This window comes from Neolamprologus brichardi, chromosome 18 (assembly GCF_056152115.1).
Source record: "Neolamprologus brichardi isolate AB-2024 chromosome 18, ASM5615211v1, whole genome shotgun sequence".
Taxonomy (NCBI): domain Eukaryota; kingdom Metazoa; phylum Chordata; class Actinopteri; order Cichliformes; family Cichlidae; genus Neolamprologus; species Neolamprologus brichardi.
Window position 1 is genome coordinate 24,372,011 of NC_142121.1, and position 21,926 is coordinate 24,393,936.

Genomic DNA, 21,926 nt, shown 5'->3' on the forward strand with positions numbered 1-21,926 from the left:
GGGTTGCAGAAAGTGACCAGAAATAACACAGAAGAGATGACTTCAGTGTTCTCAAGTGCAACTCACAGCCCTGATTGTTTTTTAATAGAGCTGGGATAACGCAGTTCTTCTCCATGGGTCTGCTGGAGGAGGAGGAGCAATATTTACAGAAAGATTCATCACAACCTGTAAACTCAAGACCCCCTTTTTCCCCCCCTTCATCTTAATTTGATTTTTTTTTTCTTTGTGCTGGGTGATTATGTGAAGATGGCTCCCTTGCTACAGATGTGATTGCTTTACACGAGACAATCTGTAGCCTCAGGAGATGGAACAGCGGGATGAGGGGACAGAAACAATCAGACCCGATGACACAGCAACATCTAGAGAGAGAGCTCTTTTTGTTGTCATTTAAAGAATGGGAGGGTGAGGCTGACAAAGCACTTCTAACCACCCCCCTCTCCACCCACCTGGAGGCTAGCACTCCCGCTCCCGCTCAGTCTTTATGGACTTCTGTCGTACTTAGATCGCTGTATTCCAGGCACACAAACGTTTACATATGGATGTCCATTTATATGCACGGTAGTGGACAAATGAGGATGAGTTCAGTTCACAGGGATGCTTTGAAGCGATGCAGGTCTTGTCATGAAAGAGCACGCCAGCTGGAGCTTTTACAGAAGGGACTCTGTCACTGGCATAGTATAACCCAGCTGAGAGTGCTCTGGACTTGCATGTTTGGATCTGATTCTAACTGCAGGGCTGGCTGACCGCTCTTTAAAGCAAACCTCCTCTGTGCCCCCCCACCCCCACCCACCACACACACCTTCTTCACTGTAAAGAGAGACACAAATAGCCTTAATGTTTGGGTTCAGGACTTGGATCTATTCTGAGTTGCCTCACATGCTGCTGCACACAGTGACTCTGAATCAGGAGATAAGTGAGGATGGTTACCTTAGATCATAATTTGAGGTCAGGGAGACAAATGTGAGGCCGGATAATTACACGATGCTTAGGATGTGACGCTGATGCACTTCTGCTGTAGAGACACTGAAGGTAAACATGGCGCTGACTTTGCTTGTGTAAGATCACAGACTGAGCTCAGCAGACAACGTGTTTATGGAGTATTTATATGTATATTTACTCCCCACATGACATCTATCTAAGTCTGGGGGGGGGGGGGGGGGGGGGGGGGGGGGAATTGCAGCTGCCCTCCCCCCATTAAACCCTGCAAACCATCATGTACAATGCAAACATTAAACTGCTGGGTTGCATGTTTACTATGCATCACTCACTGACTGTATGAATGTGAACAATCTGAGCTTTAATCAGGCATGTAAAGACACCATGAACTAACGTGATTAAATACGTGTCTATATGGACTATATCAGCACAACATAGCAAAATAAAAAAAAATTAATTAATAAGGGTTTGATTAATCGATTTAGTCACATTCGCCCCCTGCCAGGCACAGATTCAACATTATGAAATAAAACAGGACCACCCCCATTAAGCTCATAACATACTTTAAGTAGAAATAAATCAGCATTTGCTTGCACTTTGGAGACCTTTAAGGGTCCGGGCCCGGGTGCAGTTGAGCGGATTGTCTCCTCGCTCTTGCAGCTGCTGTCCACTTTGTTTTGTGTGCAAAGTGATTATTTGTCCACATGCTAAGTTTGAAGCGTTACTTGTGTCACCGTGCTCATAAGGCTGGCAATAAAGCCACTCTGGCATCTGTGAGCTGAGTCCTGACTTGGAGTTAGAGCCACCTAGAAGCTGTGGTGATTCAAAGAGGATGCTAGTGAGTGTTTGGGATGAAATATGTGGTGTTTTACATATTCATGGGTCCCTACTGTAACAGTGTGTGTGCGTGTGTGAGTGTGTATTGGAGGGGATCTGTACACTTGCTGGTACACTCACGGGTCACTCCAGGGACCCTGGGGGGCCCTGACATTGTCGTCCCGCTTTGGCCCTCCGTGGTCAGTGACTTACATGATGTGATCCGGTCGCCCTGGTATGGCGAGGTGCGCATGCCCACTAAGAGGACGCAGCGGCTCCATGTGTGTTGAGGCGCATTATTTGGCAACAGACGCGGCAGCGGGGAGGGCCGAAAAAAGAGGATATCCCCTGGATTTCAAAAAAAGCAACGATTTATCGAGGTTAACTGCAGATTAAACATTCCTTGGTCGACCATCGGCGAAGAACGGGAGACAAAGCTACCGAGTAAGTTGACTTATGTGAAGCTGAAGTTTTTTTAGTGAGGGGATCGAGAGGAGCCTTTTATTCGGACTCGTCGAGAGGAGCCAGGTTTTCCTCCACCTATCTGTGACGATAAAGAAGCTGATGGGCTGTTGAAAAGTAACACTTCTCCGCAGAGCCAAAGGTTGAGCACTGGGGAGGAGAAGAGGGGGGGCTCGCTCAGCCAAAATTTCTTTTATTTAATGTTTCCTCAGGAGCACCGGCGAGTAAATGTGATGGCTGGACTTGATTTGGTGCGGTAGAAGTCGTTTAACGAGGTAAGGATTACAACGTTACATCGCCAGCGGCTCGACGGTCGTCGGCGGCGGCGGCTCAGTCCGTGGGCCGGTCGATGAAATTTATGAGTTCCGACTCGAAGGTTTTTCCTCGGGAGGGGACAGACAGGTAAACCGTCCCGGTAAGCCTCCTAAAGCCACACTTTTAGGGCAGTATCGCGAAAGTTTGGGGGTCCTTTTTGAGCTCGACGGCTGTCCCGCATCGGGGGTGCGAGCCAGGTCAACGATTCGGGCTCGGTTCTGGTTGTGTGTGGGGGTCATGTTGACGAGCGGCTTGCCCCGGCTCGGAGGACTTTCAGTAGTTTGGCTTAAAGTGTCCAGCAGCCGCTGGTGGTCACACACACCGAGTGCCTTTATCCGAGCTAAAAGTGGCTTCGTGTTTTTGTTTGTGCGATGTAGCTAATGTTAGCTCGCTAACTAATAACACGCACACCTCCTCCGAGGCGGTGTCAATAATAAAAAAGCCGGCTAGTTGCACATGTAAGTGTGGGCTGGGTTTAGTTTTTAAAGGGCTGAGTTTGGTTTTTTGGACTGTGTACTGGCGGCTGGAAACGTTAATGGTGGACGCCGCTGCCCGCTTTAAGCCCCGTGGCACCAGTATTGGTTCTGCTATCTGGTAGCTAATCTTCCTACTTCTCTCTGTGACAACCGTAGTCTTCCTCCTCTTAAAGCTGAACACACACACACACTCTCACACACACCGCACACACTCCCCTCTCTGTCTCTTCCTCTCAGCCAGACAGGAGCACGCACGCACACACACAGGCGCGTGCACACATTTCCACAGCACGAGTTTTTGCAGCGCTTCGGGACAAAGCTGTGGGCTCAGGATTTCTGCCGTCACACCAGTTCGCCGCTAAATTTGTGCCGTCCGTTCATGCGGACGCGCTGAGGTGGATTTAAAACGTGGGGATATCTAATGGCTGAACGTGACGGAAGCCGGCGTTGCTCATGGTGTGTGCAGCGAGCCACACGCGGACTGACGCCGTGTTGTGACAGCACTGGTTACTCTTGCTGAGTCGTGATCGTGTAAGCCTTTAATTGGTTAATTAATTAATTAATTAGTTTTGCACTTGATTGATTTTCAGCGTCTTATTGCATACCGTCACCTGCAGAGGACATAGCTGACTAATGTCTGCTGACTTGTATCAACTTGCTTTCCAAGTAGCATTAATGCCTGAAAGTGTGAGCCACAATCAGAGTTACTGCAGTGAAGTTCTTCTTGTTAAGCTACATAATCGTCTTTTATTCATTAAAAAATAATTATTATAAAATTAAGACGACTTGTGAAAATGATCCAAAAATCTACAAATATGTGGTTAAATGCTACTATTGTAAGACTAAGACAGCTATAAAAAATAAAATAAAATAAAACATCTAGGTTTTCTGTCAGATTCCTATCAGTTTTTGTTAGTTCGTACTTCTCATTGCAACACAATGCAGCCACTTAAAAGTCCCATGCGTGCCATGTAAGCTGGGGATGGCATTGTGGCAAAAGCGAGCTGCTGCTTTTAGGAGACTTTTATTGCCTCTTTGTGGTGATCTGGAATGAACCCTCGCTTGTTTGTGTGAACAAAGGCCCTGTAAAGCATTATTTACATGTCAACAGTGTGCAGGTTGCCTTTAGTGAAGGGGGCGGTCAGAGGAGAGGGGAGCGCTTTGGCTGTTGAGCTACCTGTCCTTCCTGTGTAGAAACTGTGCATCTGCAGCGTGATGCAGTAGTAGTACTATCCACCCCAGAGTGATTGTGTTGTTTGTATTCAAATGACAAGACTGAGTGAGTCAGAAACAGCGCATGAATTTTCAGCCATTCCAGAAAGCACTGTTCCAGTGATGTCTCTCTCACACACACAGACACACAAGGCTGGTTCAGGGCTGTTGTGCAATCAGCTACTGTTCTGTAAAGGGTCATCTGCTAGCCACATTTCGAGCTGCTCCACATAACTACTGGGGGTCACAGGGCGACCTGTTTGGTCAAACATCAGAGACGTCATCAAATACGTGTGCAGCAAGTTGCTCCCTAATTGCCTTTTCAGTCCGTTTCGTGTAGATGGTGACGTTGGCTGCCGTGTGAAGCTCTGAGCTCTCAAGATCTGAAGTTATTTAACTGAGCAAGTCAGTGACCCACAAAAGTGAGCTTTGGCCATAACTAGCTCCAAAGCAACATCTTATTTAAGCATACACCTCCGATGACATTCTTCTATTGTGAGTGGGGCCGCGAAGGTTTTGCTTTTTAGTTAGTGCACGGAAACTATCATTGCTATCATTTGTTATTCTGACAGATGCAACCAGGTAATGGAAACGAATACTTTGCTGGTTCAGCAGTTTTCCAAGGTAGAGTGGCCGCATAGTTGCACGGTTTCCTGAAGCCCCCGTGTGATGTAGAAATATGTGTTCACAGGGTAAAAGGTCTCTCGGTGGGTAAATAAAGTGCTGAACACTGCATGTAAAGGTGGACATCAGTGATAATTGAGAGCAAGGCTGCTGGTGTGAGTGAAGATGATTGACTGATAGCTGACAGTGATAAATAACTGCCTCGTAGCAGGAGAAAAAGACAGAGAAGACAAACCCTGATAGTGGTAGGAACCTGATACTAGATTAAAGTAGCACTTTGCAACTTGATAATGTGGCAGTGATCACTGTGATTTAATTACACTCCAGTTGTTAATGAGATGATTGGGTTTGATTGGAGAAATGTCACAAAAAGGATTCAAATGTTTATCAGGCATTTGAGACAGCGGACCAGAGTTGGATTGGCAACTTTCTGGACACTGAGTCAACTTGCATATGTGCCGTTCGTATTACTGTTGGTCAGGCGTCTTACACAGATGTATGGGCCACGTCAATTCTCATTAATGGTCACTTCTTAAACAATATAATGACATGGGCAGGACTTGTTAGAGGACCAGTCTTGTGGGCATTCTTGTAGTGTGCACATGGAAACCTCCAAAGCACAACTAAATGTTGGAAAGCACAGTGTGCACACGGCAACTTTATTGGAAAAAAATCAAAATTGCCATCATTTTGGAAAATGTGTCTCTGAAAGCAGCAGTGATGCCGTGTTTTCCTACATTGTTGTGCCCCTGTAAAACTGGAAGACCAACTGAAGTCTGCAAGACATTACATTTTGCAAAACCTGCGGAATCTTGGATTCTTAACTTTGTTCTTCAATGTCATTAAATTACAGCTATTTATGTTTCCCTTTTTTAAAAACACTGATAAAGAGTTTTAGTAATGCAACGACAGTGTGCATTCAGATGTTTTTGTCTAATATCAGTGGCCTTCAGTTGGGTGGCTCATGTGGCTCTTTTAGATTAGCACCTACTCTGCTCGACTCAAATCGGTTTCGGTCGTTTTCCATTACAATTGAATGCCATCACACTGTGAGTATGTGGCACAAAACAACACAACAATGGAGGACATCGTCTGCACCTCGTCGTTGGTGGACAGTGTCGGTTAGCGTGGAGTCTTTTTCCTTGTATCCGGGGTTCAAAAATGGCGAGTTTGATTCTTGCAAAGGAGTCTCTCTCATGACTCATCCAATGACATCACTTTGGCCAGTCAGTGGCATGCAGTCTGTTGACATTACATTTTCAGCTCGCTTAGAACCCCGGCTAAGTAGATACTAACAAAGTACCAGGTACTACCACCTAAGTGTCGAGTTGAGTTGAGTAGGTGCTAGTGGGGGGAAAAAATGGCGTTATCATTCAAGGACAGAAAAATGTAACTTCTTTTCACCAGACACCAAAGGGACAGTGCAGCTTCTGGTCGAAATCAAGTGAATGTTTCTACTTTGGGAAGAAATGCAGATGGTAAAATTTTGGTCTGGTGAAAATTTACTAAAGAAGTGACAATCAACCAGTCAGCCCAGCTGCCGTGAGAATTGTGAGCGCGATCTCTCGCTGTGCTGTCAAGTCTTTGCAGTGTCGTTTAATGCTGTTTGAGGATTTCCATCTGATTTGAATATTTAACAGGATAATGTTGTATACAATGTGATTCAGATCATACCATGACACTAATCACTCCGCCTGCTGCTATAACAAGTGTAATATTGAAGTGGACAGTGTAGCTCTTCCTCTTAGTGTGTGTGTGTGTGTGTGTGTGTGTGTGTGTGTGTGTGAGAAAAGTGAGCAGTTAAGTTTGGCTATATAGCCTGAATTTGTGAGACATGTAAAGTTCAGTTTTGCTTTCGGTTGCTTTCAGAGGTTTTGCACTGGTTGCATGTGATGTCAAGTTCTTGGGTGGGAGGTGGTATGCTCCACCGTGCGTGCGTGTGTGTGCGAAGAGGGTTTGAAGGAATTGTGTGTGTAAACTGCCATGGAGATGAAATGTGAAACCTGCCAGCCATTAAAGATCCCCCATTACAAAGATAGGGTCAGTGCCCGTGTAAGGTTGGTGTGGGGATGGGTGGCGTTCCCCATGTCTAATTCCTTCCAGCAGCATCATTTCACAGCTGTATGCGCCAGAAATTAATAATGTCATCACAACACCCCACCCCCGCCACACCACACACACAAACACACACACTGTATAATGGCCGTCAGTGTGGAAGCCCTGTGCCTGCTCCAGCACCTGAAGGGTTAAAACCAGCTTCAGCTTCTCTCTGTCATACACACACACACACACACACATACACACACTGACAGAGTCACACACACATACACGCACACACACACACACAAGCTAACCGGTTTAAACCGGTTCTCAGGAAAAGTGCTTTGTGTGTCCCACTGAATCCTGGGAAGGGTCATGTCATGTGTGTCTCAGTGATGTCAGAGTATTATAAAAACTTAGTCAGCTCGCTGCTATCAGGTGATTGCTCTGCATGCTGCATTGTCACCCTGCGTGCATTTTGTATGTGCGCATGATGGATACATTAAGTGCGCTCATTGCTCGCCGCCATAGCCGTTCTGAGAACAGGAAGGGGAGGAGGAGGGGTTGGAAGCGCATACGGTGTGTGTCACGGAGAAGTACTCCAGGTTGTAAGGGTTAATTGTAGCGAACCCCCCCCCCCCCCCCCCCTCCTTCCCACACCCTTCCAAAAAACAAAACAAAAAAAGGAACGTAGCTTCCTGTGGCGCGTCGCTGGGCAGACTGAGGGCCTCCACAGTCTTGGGAGGACTGGCTCTTGATTCTGTAACATAAAGACATAAATATGCATAAGTACATAACTGCGGTGCGCTGCTGCTTCTTCATGCTCTTCCAGCAGAGAGCAAGATCCTTTGTGCGTCTCTGAATGTGCTGTCTGTTTGAGATCCTGTGAACTTTGAGCACAGGTTGTCTACTCTCTGTGTGTAGCATGCCATATGGATCAACATTTGCCTTTTTACACATTCAATAATAAGCAATTCAATGAGTGTGTACACAGTGAACAATAGCGAGCCTTACCTGGCTTTTTGCTATTGCTCTGGATATAAAAATTTCTGAGTAAATCCTTTGTGATCATATCACCAGCATCATTCTTGTACCAAACTACAGTATGTAAGTCCGCGGCATAATCAGCACCACTAGTAATGGAAATTATGAGTCATATTCTGTTCTTATAATCTCACACTATACCTATATTTAGGCATATTGGTGTTTAGATAATACAGCATCGTGTGTACTTGATGGGGCAGAAAACACCTCAGAGGCACGTGCCCAAATCCACAGTCATCAGTGGGATGATTGACCCTTTTGTAAGTCTTTTCTTAGTGCACAGGATGCTATTATGGATAAATGGGTCAATATCCACTGATATGAAAAGTGCATCAGATATGTACAGCCAAACAGTTTGATAGGCCATTATCAAAACCATCAGCATGTATTGACTGATGTGGAGTGTCTGCCGTCTTCCCGTGTGTCCGCTCTCGTTTCTGACCCGACTCTGAGTGATTCAGAGCAGCTACTGTAGGGATAACGTGTGACACTATGTGCCATGTACTGGTGCACTTCTGCGAGGGCACAAGTGCACTCTGTAATGCTCGTCCGCCTGACAGAGCGAGCCGCTGTATGTCCTCATCTCCACTACCGCTGCCATGTCAACATCTGGTGGGGATTGAATCTGGTGTTCAGGGGATATTGGACAGTAATGGATATGGTGCTCCACTCAGAAAGAGTTGTATACGCATCGTGAGCTCCTCGCAGCCAATGAAAAATCCCTCCACGTGAATACGTACATTTCTAAAATATGTGGATTCATGAGTTGTTATGAATATTTGAACAGAATTCATGCGCCAGTGAATTTTCGCTCTACCCCAAGTCCCTTTAACTCTGATTTGATTACGATGTTGTCATAGATGTTTTATCTCTCTGCAGCATTTTTTTTTCTCTTTGCAGTCTTTCAAAAGACCTTTCTGCTTCTCTCAAGTGCATATTTTGATTTTCTATTTTGCGCTGAACACTTGAGCACTCTCTGAGTACGCCCATATTTTTCCTAGTGTCCCCCTTTCTCCTGGCTTTTAGTTTAGACTGAGATTTGGAGAATGGGATGTTTTGGAATTATACTTGAGTCAACATCTTGGCCGTGTGACCGTGATAATCCAACATGTTTTGTCTGGGTGCCATTTTCAGAGCATGTCCCCTGCAAGCTGGTTCAAGGTCAGTCTTGTCTGCGTCATTATTGAACGACACGAGGACAATCGCAAATGCAGTTGGGGTAAAATAGACGCCTTAATTTATTATTGGGTAATAGACCTGCAGGTTTCTCCTACCGTGTTAGCCTTGTGAGAATGACATGTGACTTGGACTAGAGCCTAAATAAAAGGGGCTTTGTTATTTTTCTTCTCACAGTTCATCATAACCTTTATCTGTCTTACTCTGTGCCTTGGTGCAGGCCCTCAATTCATCCACTGTCTGAAATAAGCTGTTTTATCACCTTTCCTTATAAGATGGCTTTCTTCTGATTGGCTGCCCCTCACTAACAGGAAGTTTGAAGAGCAGCTGGGTGAGGCTGCTGCGCTTGCAGTCAGAGCTGTGTGCCTGAGATTACCACATTAAGGATGTGCGATCAGAAGAAATTAAAGTTCCGGCAGCACTTTATTAATTGGCCGACATATTTTACCTTATAGCTCGCATCAGGGTCACTGTAAATCATCAAACACTACACGCTCAATAGGATAAATACAGAGTAGATGAAATGGAAAACAACCAATCACTGACAGAACACTTTAATACATCCAATTTGCTAGTGTAGTCTGTCTGTCTTTTGGAAGCATTCCTCAGATTTTGGGCCATACTGATGTGTCACACAGTTGCTGTAGATTTTTGTAGCTGCACATCCATGATGTGACCCTCCCGTTCAGTGAACTCATTGTCATGGTTAACCAGTCAGAAACCAGTTTGAGCTTTGTATAAGGGTACACTGATCATAAAATTAAGCCATGCTCAGTTAATACTGTGGGATCCAAAGCGTGCCAAGAGAATATCCTCCATACTATTACTCTATGACCACTGTGAATCAGTGATATAAGGCAGGATGGTTCAATGCTTTCATGTTATTTAGTCTGACCCCACCATCTGATTGCTGAAACAGTGGTGATTTGAGTTAGCGTTGCTTTCCTGTCAGCTCAAAGCAGTCTGGCCATTCTCCTCTGACCTCTGGCATTAACAACGCATTTTTACTCCGAGAACTGCTGCCCACGGGATATTTTCTCTTTTTCGGACCATTCTCTGTAAACACTAGAAATGGTTGTGTAGGAAAATCCCAGCGGTTTCTGAAACACTCAGGCCAACTCCTCTGGGAGCAACAGCAACGTTACATTCAAAGTTACTTAAATCACCTTTCTTTCTCAATCTGATTCTCAGTTTGAACTTCAGCAGATTGTCTTGACCATGTGTACATGCCTAAATAAACTGAGTCGCTGCTGTGTTGAGTGATTAGATAACAGTGTTAATGAGAAGTTAAAAAGGGCTGGCAAGTGTAAAGTCACATAAAGATCTGCCAATGAGGCGGAAATACGGCTTTGCTTAATATCATACGATCATAGTCAGTCAAGGCAAAAAGGGAGTGTCCAGTGGAAAACAAGGTGGTATTCGACGCAGCCATGAGCTGGAAAAGTGCAGCTGAGGGGTGGTGTTTAAATTTTGTCTCAACCAACATCAGACACATCCACTCAAAACACTTTGAGGTAGTTTATTCACATTTTTTTTAAGTTTTTATTTTTATAAATATATATTTACGTTGACCCTGATGTAGGCCATAAGCATGTGACTATAAATGGGTATTGTAAAATAAATACAAGGACTTTCACTTTCAGTTCTTTTAGAAATGGAAATATGATTTTAAAAGTTTTTTTTTTTTTTTTTGACCGAGTAGAACCTTAAATATACCCAAGTGGTGTTTTCCAACTTCATGCAATAAAAATGGACATTTCCTTTTATTGGAGTTTTTATGCTCCCTGTTTTCAATGTAAACTTCTTTTTTGTTTTCGTGTCATTTTGGGATCCTGCTTGACTATTGAACACGTCACGTAACACTGTTATTCTTCTTCTTTCTATTTACAGGGGATGTCTGAGGAGGCTGTCCGCCAGACACGCAGCCAGAAGAGGGCGCTGGAGAGGGAGGCTGCCCCACAGTCTGTAGAAACCTCCGATGCTGACAATGAAAGCAAAAAACCTAAACTGGACCCGTCTGAATCGCCAACACAGACACCAACTAAACCTAAGCCTGACCTTATTCTGGCACAGGATGGTCAGAGCCGGACTAGGCCCGGATTAGAGCATGACAAGGAGCAGGAGCAGGATCAGAGCCCTTTGCCATTATCTTTAGTGTTACCCTTGACCTCCCAGCCGGTGAAGGATGATCGGAATTGGTCCCAGAGACAGCAGGTGGTCGAACCCGGCTCGGACAATCGGACTGACTGCAACGACAAAGCAAAGGCAATGGACACAAGGAGCCGCGTCCGGCAGGCAGAGCCAAAGGCGTCCGGTGGCATGCTGGCCGCAGGGGAAGTAAAGGCCACTATTAAGGTGGAAGTTCAGACAGGAGAGCAGCCCGTGGACATGAGCACCTCCAAAGGGTGAGAAACAGTTCACAGTAAACTCTGTTCACTTGTGACAAGCACAAAAATAATAATGTGAAGGCGCCTTGTGGCTTTTCTGAAGCACTGCCGGCTCCTTGTCTAGACTTTTTGTTCTAAAAACCCACTTATGGGGTTTTAGACAAGGACAAATGGCACCTTGTTTGAATATGAACAGGCTAAAAATGTTTCAAAGTTACTTTTGTAATCCTGTGTGAGTGTGTTTGTGGCTCAGAGGTGATGCTGAACTTTTGCTCTACCTCCATTTTCCCCCCTCTCCACCACCTGAACCCTAAAAACTCCCCGAACACAAAATGAAGCCGTGTGTGTCACAAACTGGTTCCAGCCGGTTGTTGCCATGGTTTCCACAGTGGAAGGAACAGTGAGGGGAGGGGGAGGGGGGGGAGAGATGGGAGGAAAAGTGAACGTGTCACGTGATGATGACTTTGAGGTCACGTGACTTCTTTGGAAGAGAAGTGATTAATCCACAGGAAGTGATGATGGCGCTAAGCCCTCAGGAGAGACTAATACACACATGAATAAACACACAGACACACACAAAAAAGACGGCGAGGAGAAGAGACGGGGCCGCGTGTCGTCATTTGTTGACTTTATGAAATTCTGATGCTTCACAGAAATGCATAATCTGTGCAATCATAAGGCCTGTCTTATTTTAACAGGAGCATTCCTCCTGCCCTTCAGTTTTTGAGTGCCACTAGTCAAAGTATTTAGGTCATCTACTCTCACATATAGCCTGCAGCTCAACTAGTCACTTTGCAGTAGGAGCTGTAAGTGTTTGGAGGGGAGGCAATGAGTAAAATGTGCATAACGATGTGGTTTTGTAGATAAAAGTGATGGCTGATCCCAAAATTCTCCCAAGATTTCCTTAGCGTGCCTTGTGTGACGAGTTTACGCGAATGCAGGTCAACTCCAAATGCTTCAGACGTCTGCCCACAGTATCCTGTTTCAACAGGAAATGCGTGCTCTCAAGCAGCCGTTTCATTGTGACTTAAAGACCTTCACCGGAGCTTTAAGTCAGTCACACCTTGCCCCTCCTTGGCATTTAAGCCTGTTCCCCTTGTTGCTGGAAAAGCTTCGACGTGAATAGAAGCTGTGCGGAGCGCTGTCTGGACTTGTTAGATTACAGCGAAGAGGATAAACCTGTGGTCATAAATTATATTTGTGGTTGAGGAGCAGACCTCCTTAAATACAGGCATTAGTAATGGCTGCCAATACTTGAAGCGGTTGAGTTGTGCTTTATCTTCCTTCAAACCGCCATACACGTTCTACGGCTTCTCAACCTATCCGGATCTGCCACTGCAAACCTGTCTTTAAATCCTGTCTTTAAACTCAAATCACATTTGTGATTTTTCACTGGGGATGCTGATGTTTCAACATCATCATGCACAGCACATTCAAATGATGCATCTTTTGAATTTTGACTAGAATAGAGAGATGATAGAAGTGAAATGGTCAAGCTGTGGAGTAGGATGATTATAACATCCCTCAAAGTACTGAAGGAACACACTGGATGTAATCCGTACAGAAACATCAATTGAAATGCTGTTATTAACATTTTTGTTTTGTTTTTTTTTTGTCCAGGAGTATAAAAAGAGAGAAGCGCCCTCCATCCCCTGAAGATGATGACGTCATCATTTTGTCAGATAATGACTCCCCTAGTCCACCGATGAACGGGCTCAGCCACTTTAAAGAGCTGGACACGGACTTGCTCATGGTGAGAGACCAAAGTCAGAAATCGTGCATTGGAAGAGAGAGCTCGAGACTCACTTAGCTGTGAGCTTTTATAGATTTTAGTACTGGGGGTGCAAGTTTGGACCTCAGAGATGTATCACTGTGTGGTTAGAGGTGGATTGAGGACTCAGAGGAATCAGGGGATGTTCAGTCACCTGAAGGGATTTCATTTTTTTTTTTTGTAACGTGCGTGGTGTAAGTGCCGCTGTGCTCTGTTGAATGTAGAAGAGCAGCCCAGCTGAGAGGGAGCGTATCATTAAGCAGCTGAAGGAGGAGCTGAGACTGGAGGAGGCCAAGCTCGTGCTGCTGAAGAAACTGCGGCAGAGCCAAATTCAGAGGGACACTCTGCAGAAGGTAACTAGCAGCTTTCGCCCACATCAACACATCATTGCACTCTTCCACGTGTAGGGATAGATATTGATGGGATAATATTACAAATCTGCCAACAGGTCATTGATCTTTAGTGATTCTCTTATAGTTCCTGCACAGTTTCTGTGGATTGTGAAGTATCCCAACGCTGTCACTAAAATCTCCCATAAATGTTATCATAATACAGTCAGTCTGACTGCATTTGAATGTGTTCATGTTGGCAATTATATCTGTTTCTGATAATACAGCAATTAACTGTGATAAATCATTGAAAATCACATTTGTTGCCCTCTACATAAAAAAAACTCACTTTAACTTACAGACTTCCTGTTCAACAAGAATATAACCAGCTGAGTCGAGTCCCCTGAGTGTGCTCATTGACAAAAGTTGTTCAGATTGATGCATGTATAAATCAGACAGCAGTTATTTGCCAACCTTCGACTCTCTGAGAGTTAGACTGCAACTGTTTGCAGAAAGGTTTGCCTCGTATCAGGTGACCTGTGCAATCACTTTGCAATCAAAAGTGGTCATGAGTGTGAAACACAATCAAGCTCTTTAAATAACCCCAACTTGCAATTGGTAGCCTATGTGAAAATTCAATACAGTCAGCAGAGGCAAGGGGGTTCCTGTCACTCATGTGACTGAGCCAGTTGGGAGGTCATAGGTGTGTTCAGTGTTGGATGATTTCTAGGTTGAGCTGATTTAATGTACGATCATTTGGCTAACGCATATGAGATCAGCACCCTAGTTCATTATATTCAGAGTATTTAAATTCATTTATTGAATTTTCAGTATTGTGTTACACGCATCAGGTTAGAAAAATAAGTCAAGTCTAAAAGACACCAACCCACAATGTGAATTTGTAAGGGAGCAGCAGCAGCTACAAATTGGCCCTTAACATTAAAAGCCTCTCCTACAATCTCTCACCTACAGCTTCAGATTATACGAGTCGTCTGCACATTTTCTTTTTCATTTGATGATAATTTGTTGTAAATGACTAAAGTCAAACTTGTCAAAGGTGATGCACAGAAGGCAGAGAAAAGATCGGTCTAAAACGTGAAGCCAATGCAGAAGTGGCTAAAATCTGCATTCTTTCTAATGTCCAGCAGAGGGGCTGTGGGAGGAACACAATGTTCATTTTGTGATGTATACTTTAGGGTTGCTACTGCATGAGCGTGCAGTGTCTTTGATTTATGTGTCAAATCCAAAATGCTGAAAACAGCAGAGCACTGTCCAACGGCTCAAGTCACTGTGGTAGGAATCTGTTGTTTACGTACAGACTATGTGATTAAATAGATTTATGAAAAACGTTGGTTACAGAAAGATGACACAACAAACCACACTAATCTGCGACTTCTATTAAGTAAAACTGACAGTAACCATGACAACAGCCTCATAATCATTACATAACAAAGTAAATAAACGATTTTAAAAAGCGATAACGACTCTCGGTCAGGTTTTATTCAAATATATAGGTTAAAGCCATTATAACTGTTGAATAATGCAGGTGATGCCTTGATGGTGCAGATAAACCATGTGTTACATGCAGTTTATTTTGTTGACAGGGACGGCCGCTGTTTATATGTTGATTGACGATGCGATTCAACATTTGGTTCATCTAAGCTTGTGCTGTTCAGCAGAGTGAAGCATCGTTTCAGTTTAATATCTCTGTACGTTGTTTTTCAGCCCTCAGGTTTATCTGGCTCATCTGCTCCTCCTCCTCTAATTCGAGGAACAATTGCAAGCAGTAAAGGCTCTCCACAGGTTAGTACGCTAATATCACACATGCACACTATTTGTTTGAAAGCACAGTTGCACTGTAGTTGATGCCACTTCTCACGGTGTGTTTTTTCTTTTTCTTCTTTAAACCAGATTTTGACAGGGAGGAGTTCGGGTACTGTCATCCCTCCACCCCTGGTGAGAGGAGGGCAGCAGATATCGTCTAAACATGGCTCCCAGATCATCATGCCACCTCTGGTTAGAGGGGCACAGGTGAGTCATGGGAAAACTCATCCTCGTCAAGTTAATTATAGCCTGAAGGTGTTTCGTGGTAGTGTTGTCTTTTACTCTAAAGAGACAGACTATAGGGAAAAGGTTATATTTAAACGTAGGACTTATGTTCTCTCTTTGCGCCTCCCTCTCTTTCTGTGTGTTCTTTGCTTTGGTGCTTTTTGATGTCCTTTCCTCGTCCTCTGCTACCTTTGTGTCTGTGTTGCCCCTCTCATTGTCATGGTTAGCCCATCTCTGTGTCTCCACAGCAGATTCAGGCTCTCCGCCAGCAGCAGCAGCAACAGCTGGCTGCCTCTGGGGGCTCGGGGTCTGGTCCTCCTCCTCTGCTGTTGGGTCCCCGGAACTCTGACGCCCAGGGCCAGAGAGGAATGATCCAACCAGGCCTCATCAGAGTCGGCAGCACGCTGGTTAGTATGTCACCGGTCCCTCAATGTAAAAAAAACAATAAGAGTGGGCAGAGAAGTGATTCACTCTTCCAGGCTGGAAGCGTAGGATGTATTATACCATGAAGTTAAAGTTTTGTTACTTTGTCTAAATTTGATATGTGTAGAGTTCAACTTGCTCCTGATTATAACTGAGAAAGCTGTAGCCACTGCACGTTGGTGTATGTGTTGCCTTCAGAATTTAATATTACAAAGAATCCTAAATTTAACTGATGGGAATTCAGTCAGAAATCTTGAATGGTTCACTCAATAACTACTTCTTTCATTGATTATCTACAACGCTGAGGTGCAATCAAGGGTGCAGAAAGTACAAAAAGTGAAGTCTAAACTGTTGGTTAGCACAGTCACATAGCATAGTCACATTTAGTTTTGAAAATAAAACAAATGAGAACCCTTATCTACCAGTCTACAGGAAGCCGGGCAGTTAATGGAAACTGTTACTTGTAGGGAAAACTAAGATGTACCGTCAGCCTGTAGATGTACAGTCATGTGAAAATGAACACTGCCCATTTCAATAGGAATTCAGAACGTTTGGCAGTTTGCTGGTGTGGAGCATTCAGGTGTGTGTGAACACACACAATGTCACAATCTACTCAGGAGTGGTCGTCCCAGCAAATTCAAGGTCAGACTGTGCAACGCTCAGAAACCTCAAAAAACAATGATGTGCTTTGGACAGACAAGGTCAAAGTGGAAATGTTTCACCATATTTAGCGAAAACCAAACACAGCATATCGGCATACGAACTGCGAAGCACGCTGGTGGAGGGGTGATGGTTTCCTGGTCACTGAGTGGAGTGTGAACACTTCTGTATACCAAAGTATTCTAGAGTTAAATGTGAGGCCGTCTATCTGACAGATAAAGCTCGGTTCAAGTTGTGTCATGCAACAGAACAATGATCAAATCTACAACAGAATGAGTGAAAAAGGAAAGAATCAGGTGTTGCAATGGCCCAGTCAAAGTCCAGACCTCAGGCAGACTGTGAAATGCTACGGTGGGACCTTAAGAGAGCTGTGCATAAATGAAAGCGTGGGACAAAATTCCTCCACAGCAATATGACAGACTGAGTAAGTCATGCAGAAAATGATTACATCACGTTATTGCCGCTAAAGGAGGTTCTGCCAGCTTATTTTTTCCACAGGGCTGCATTAGGTGGCAAGTTTTCCCAGTCCTCAATTAAACTTCAAAGAAATTGATTAATGTATCGTTCGAATAAAAACTCAGGCTCACAAACTGTGCTCAGGCAGATGATGCGCTTCATCACTCATTTGACTAGCTTAGCCTTGCTACTGAAGCAATAAATTTGAAACATAGATTAGACTGTTCAAAATGTGTAGTTACTGCAATGGAGAGTTCATTTTGAGCCAGGCTAACCAATCGCAGAGAAGGGTCCTCTGACCAGGACAGTTGGCCGTTATGTCGGTGCCTCTTAAACAGGACACTTCTGGCTTCAGGAGAGCATGGCACAGTCACCCATAACAGACTTTTTCTGGAGAACCAACAGGCAAAGAGTAAGGATAAAGTCCGGGGAATAAAGTAGCTTGACTAACCAGGTGTGTCTGAAGTCAGCATCTTTGATAAGTAGCAGGTATTTTTGTAGTCAGATCATCAGATGAGTCAGGTTTTGTGTATTGTGTTGTATTTGACATTGGCACAAATGTGAAATACATTGTGACAGAGCTTTAAGACACTATTGTGATCTGGGCTGAATATTTACACCATGTGTTTCTTCCTGTCTTTGCTTGTTTGCGCAGGCCTCTTCATCCAGTTTGAAGGGCTCTTCCCTAGGAAGCGGTGTGTCTGTGGTGGGTCTGAATGACTCTCCAGCAAGCCGTCAGGCTGCAGCTAAACTCGCGCTGCGGAAGCAACTGGAGAAGACCCTCTTGGAGATCCCTCCACCCAAGCCACCTGCCCCAGAGTTCAACTTCCTGCCCTCTGCAGCCAATAATGAATTCATCTACCTGGTGGGACTGGAAGAAGTGGTGCAGAATCTGCTGGATACCATCCACAGAGGTATGTGTGGATTTTTAGCTTTTGGTGCTTTGCTTTGTTTTGTTGTTATAGAGGTGAACTGAGCTGTGGTTCAACAGAAAAATAATGAGACGTGATCACTAAAGGCATTCATAATCAGGGTTGCCAATCGGTCTCCTTTTGCAGCAATTAGGTTTTAACAGTTTGTTCTTTTTATTTTGTATGGTAGTAAAACGAGTATCTCTGGCTACACAGCAATTTTGTGGCATCACGATCAGCTTTGGGAAATATTGATAGACATTTTGGGGATAGCAAACAATTAACTGATTAATTAGGAAAATAACTGTCATGTTCCTCAGTAATGAAAATGAAAATAGCGATTAGTTGCTGTCCTCCCCCTGTTACTAATTGGCCTGCTTATTTTTGTTTCTATTGTTCCTTCCGAGTGAAGACATCTCCACTATCACCCAGGATTTAAATATCTGTCTGCTTGTGTCTGTTTTTCTTCAGTGCTTATTTGATGCCACACTGCTCTGTCTTTGCTCATTGCCTCTGGGCTTCCTGTCTCTGTTTCCAACCAGGAAAAACGGGTGTGGCCCTGCCCAAGCCCACCATCAGAGAACCTTTCATCTGCAGCCAGTGCAACACTGACTTCACCTGCCGTTGGAGGCAGGACAAGACGAAAGGCGGGGTGGTGCTCTGTGAAGACTGCATGTCATCTAACCAGAAAAAGGCTTTGAAAGCTGAGCATACCAATAGGCTGAAAGCCGCCTTTGTCAAAGCACTGCAGCAAGAGCAAGAAATAGAGCAGCGTATAATTCAGCAGACATCTTCACCAGTCTCCCACAGTACCTCATCATCCGCTTCATCTGCCTCTTCGTCACTGAAGGCAGAGCATCTGGTGGCTCAGCAGCTGAAGCAAGTTCAGGCCAGAGTGTCCTCCCTCCAGCACCACCACCAGGCCAGCCGAGGAAACCTCATTCATCATCACTCCATCAAGCAGGTTGGAATCAGGTTTTGCTCTCTTTTTTCAGAGAACACCTGTAGAGTCAAAGCTGTCGTAGCTCAAACAGTCTTTTTGTGTCTCCCAACCTCCCTCAGAGCTCACAGGGCCACCTGTCCCACGGTGTCTCATCAGTGGGGGTGAGAGGCATCCCCCACTCCTTTTCCTCCTCCTCCCAGCTGCAGAGCGCAGTGGCGGCCGCGGCTTTGGTCAGCCGGCCAGGTAAGCACGCCCATGTTTCCCACCGCTCTGTGCAGAGTTCAAAGGTGAGCAGCAGTGGACTCCGTGGCCACAGGATTATCAGCGGAGGTAGTGCCTCATCCACTGCATGGAAGAAGCAGAGCAGCAGCAACACAGGTAGACTCGCATTAATACCAGCCCAACTCTGACGCCTGACATCTGCTCTCTCTCAAATTCCTGTCTGGTCCAAAAGCAATCCTTTGACAGCCCAAATCCAACTTTTTTTTATTTTTATCATTAATTTGTCTTCTTTCTAAAAAGAAAAAAATTGTGATCACTGTAATCTTACACATTAGAAAGAAAATGAATAGGAAATGTTTTCGGACAAGGCACCCCCCACCCCACCCCCACCCCTTCTGGAAATTAATCTGTTTTCCTGCTGTAATCCCTCAGTTTGGTGGTTTTAATACTTTTTCCTGGGTCTCACTACTGTGTGTTAGATTAGCGCATAACTCTCATTCGTTTTCCTTGGTGTCTGTCCGTGCGTTATGGGGCCGTGGGTGGCTTTACATTCAGGTGTTACACAATCATACAGTGTTTTTCGAAATCATTAGACGTAACGCCGCAGTTCTTTTCCACGCCCTGACCTGACCTGCCGCTCTGCTGCATGTTCACAGGAGTGACCATGGCCTACGTGAACCCCAGCCTGACGGGTCACAAGACATCAGCCACAGTGGACGCTCGCCAGAGGGAGTACCTGCTGGACATGATCCCCTCTCGCTCGTCAATCTCGCAGACTGCAAACGCGTGGAAATAGTGGAAGCCGTACTCCGCTACTCATTTACTAGTTTTTGTCCCAAGTTCCTCAGCTCCAATAATACGGTCCACAGCGCCCCCGCAGGACTTGTTAAGCAATTACAATCTCTCAAAGTGAAGAAACGTTCCTTAATTAATACCTTTGTATGATTCTTGTTTTAGTTTTGCTTATTTTCTAATGTTTTTTTTTTTCTTCTTTTGAGGTTTACCGTTATTTGATAATTGTGCAGAAACCATTTTGATTTGACTGGGCAGAAAAGAAAATACTTGAAGGGCTTCCTCTGGGCTCTGTCCTCCAGACAGGGTCATTCAAATGATGATGTACGATAGGAGGTTATGTCTGCTGCGAGTACCTTTGATAAAAATAAGCGTTCTGTTTGAGGCTTGTTAGCCCTTTTCTGCCATGATGTGGGTGAAACGCACCCAACCTTTTGACACTTGAATAGTTGTATCACACCCAAGAGCTCACGTTCGACAAAATACACATTTATTTTAAGTAAAAGCAAAATAACCAAGTTGTAAAATTTTCATTACACCACCCATGTAGTTAAAGGTTTGAATTTATTTTGTATTTACCGTAAGTTATTTTTGTGTTTTTGTTTTCCTTTATTTTTTTTTATTTTTTATTTTTTTTTTGGACTGATGTTTAAGATCGCTCAGTATAATGTGGTTTCCACAAATGAAGATTATTCTAGCTTTGTTTTTTCTTTTCTTTCTTTTTTTTTTTTCCCTGTTTAACAGCATGCCTATCCTTAAGCCCTTTTTGCACCTTAGCTGAAAAAGCGTGGTGTCATTGCTTAATTCATCTGTAATTACCATCTGTAATTTGCTTATTTTATATTGTCAACATTGTAAGATTATTTTGAGTGTTACATCATCACTGAGAAAATGCAAAACTCTGAAGGAGCTGAATTCGCCACACTGGAGCCAGAAATCTTGCCTCCGATATTTATCCATTGTCCACATGAGACACAGGCTACATGTAGCTTCGACTCAGTCCTTAAAGGAAACATCTTCCAGCTTCCTGGATTACACAGTTAAAGAGTTGTGTGATCACACAATTAAGATTAAGACTCTGGATTACACAAGACCATCGTTATCTTGTGCCCCTCACCATAATGCATAATTTCTCTGCTTTCCAGTAATCTTAATTGCAATGTACAAAGTTATGTTTAAATTTATTTGGTTTACTTTTTTCCTAGCTCCTGAAAGAAATAATAAAAAATATTACATTTTAAACTGCTGCTTCCGTTTGCTGTTTTGGGATATCACTGCCTCTGTGACATTTTTGCTCTTATGAATTTCGATTCTAGGCCCATATGTATGTTGTTAAGAAATATCTGTTCATTCACATGGTAGCAACTATTCATAGATGTGGTCAGGATGACCTGCTGAAGTTTAATTTGAGCGTTAGAATGAGGAAGAAGGGTGATTTATTTATTTATTTATTATTTTTAAGGGACTGAATGCAGCACAGTTGTTTGTGCCAAACTGGCTGGCATATTTCACAAACTGCTAATCTACTGGGATCCAGTGAGCAGCATTTCTGTTGAAGAAAATACTCTGATGTCAGAGATCAGATGGAGTCTAGAGACTGGCCAGACAGCTTTAAGCACTCATTTCAACAAAGGGCTACAGAAGAGCATCGGTGAACCACACCACTCCAACCTTGAAGCAGACGGGCTACAGCAGCAGAAGACCACATCAGGTATTATTCCTGTCAGATCAGAACAGCAAACTGAGGCTACAGGTTGCCCGAGTCCATTAAAATTGGCCAATAGAAGATTAGAAAAATATTGCCTGGGCCGATGAATCAAGATTTCTTAAGATGTTGGAGTCAGAACTTGGTATAAACAACATGGATTTATGGATCCACACT

General features: G+C 44.2%; 1 protein-coding gene across 5 annotated transcripts; it reads left to right on the top strand.

Annotated features, from left to right (window-relative positions):
* The first annotated feature begins 2,032 nt into the window (after positions 1-2,032).
* Positions 2,033-21,286, top strand: LOC102785471 (transcriptional repressor p66-alpha). Of its 5 annotated transcripts, none has more exons than XM_006786619.3 (11): positions 2,033-2,196; positions 10,992-11,506; positions 13,109-13,241; positions 13,484-13,612; positions 15,314-15,391; positions 15,500-15,619; positions 15,886-16,044; positions 17,832-18,090; positions 18,630-19,051; positions 19,150-19,408; positions 19,909-21,286. In XM_006786619.3, the coding sequence occupies exons 2-11, from the start codon at positions 10,995-10,997 to the stop codon at positions 20,046-20,048; spliced, it is 2,211 nt and encodes a 736-aa protein (XP_006786682.2). In that variant the 5' UTR covers positions 2,033-2,196; positions 10,992-10,994; the 3' UTR covers positions 20,049-21,286. The 5 variants fall into 5 exon arrangements, with proteins under 5 accessions (XP_006786682.2, XP_035761899.2, XP_035761898.2 ...); XM_035906006.2 differs by having other exon boundaries at positions 19,150-19,273; XM_035906005.2 differs by having other exon boundaries at positions 15,889-16,044.
* The last annotated feature ends 640 nt before the right edge of the window (positions 21,287-21,926 follow it).

Excerpts from the sequence above, each read along its gene's own strand:
- LOC102785471 (XM_006786619.3), top strand. The coding sequence starts at position 10,995 with ATGTCTGAGGAGGCTGTCCGCCAGACACGCAGCCAGAAGAGGGCGCTG. Across the intron at positions 15,392-15,499 it reads GCAGTAAAGGCTCTCCACAG|ATTTTGACAGGGAGGAGTTC; the intron begins GTTAGTACGCTA and ends TCTTTAAACCAG. Across the intron at positions 19,052-19,149 it reads ATCATCACTCCATCAAGCAG|AGCTCACAGGGCCACCTGTC; the intron begins GTTGGAATCAGG and ends AACCTCCCTCAG.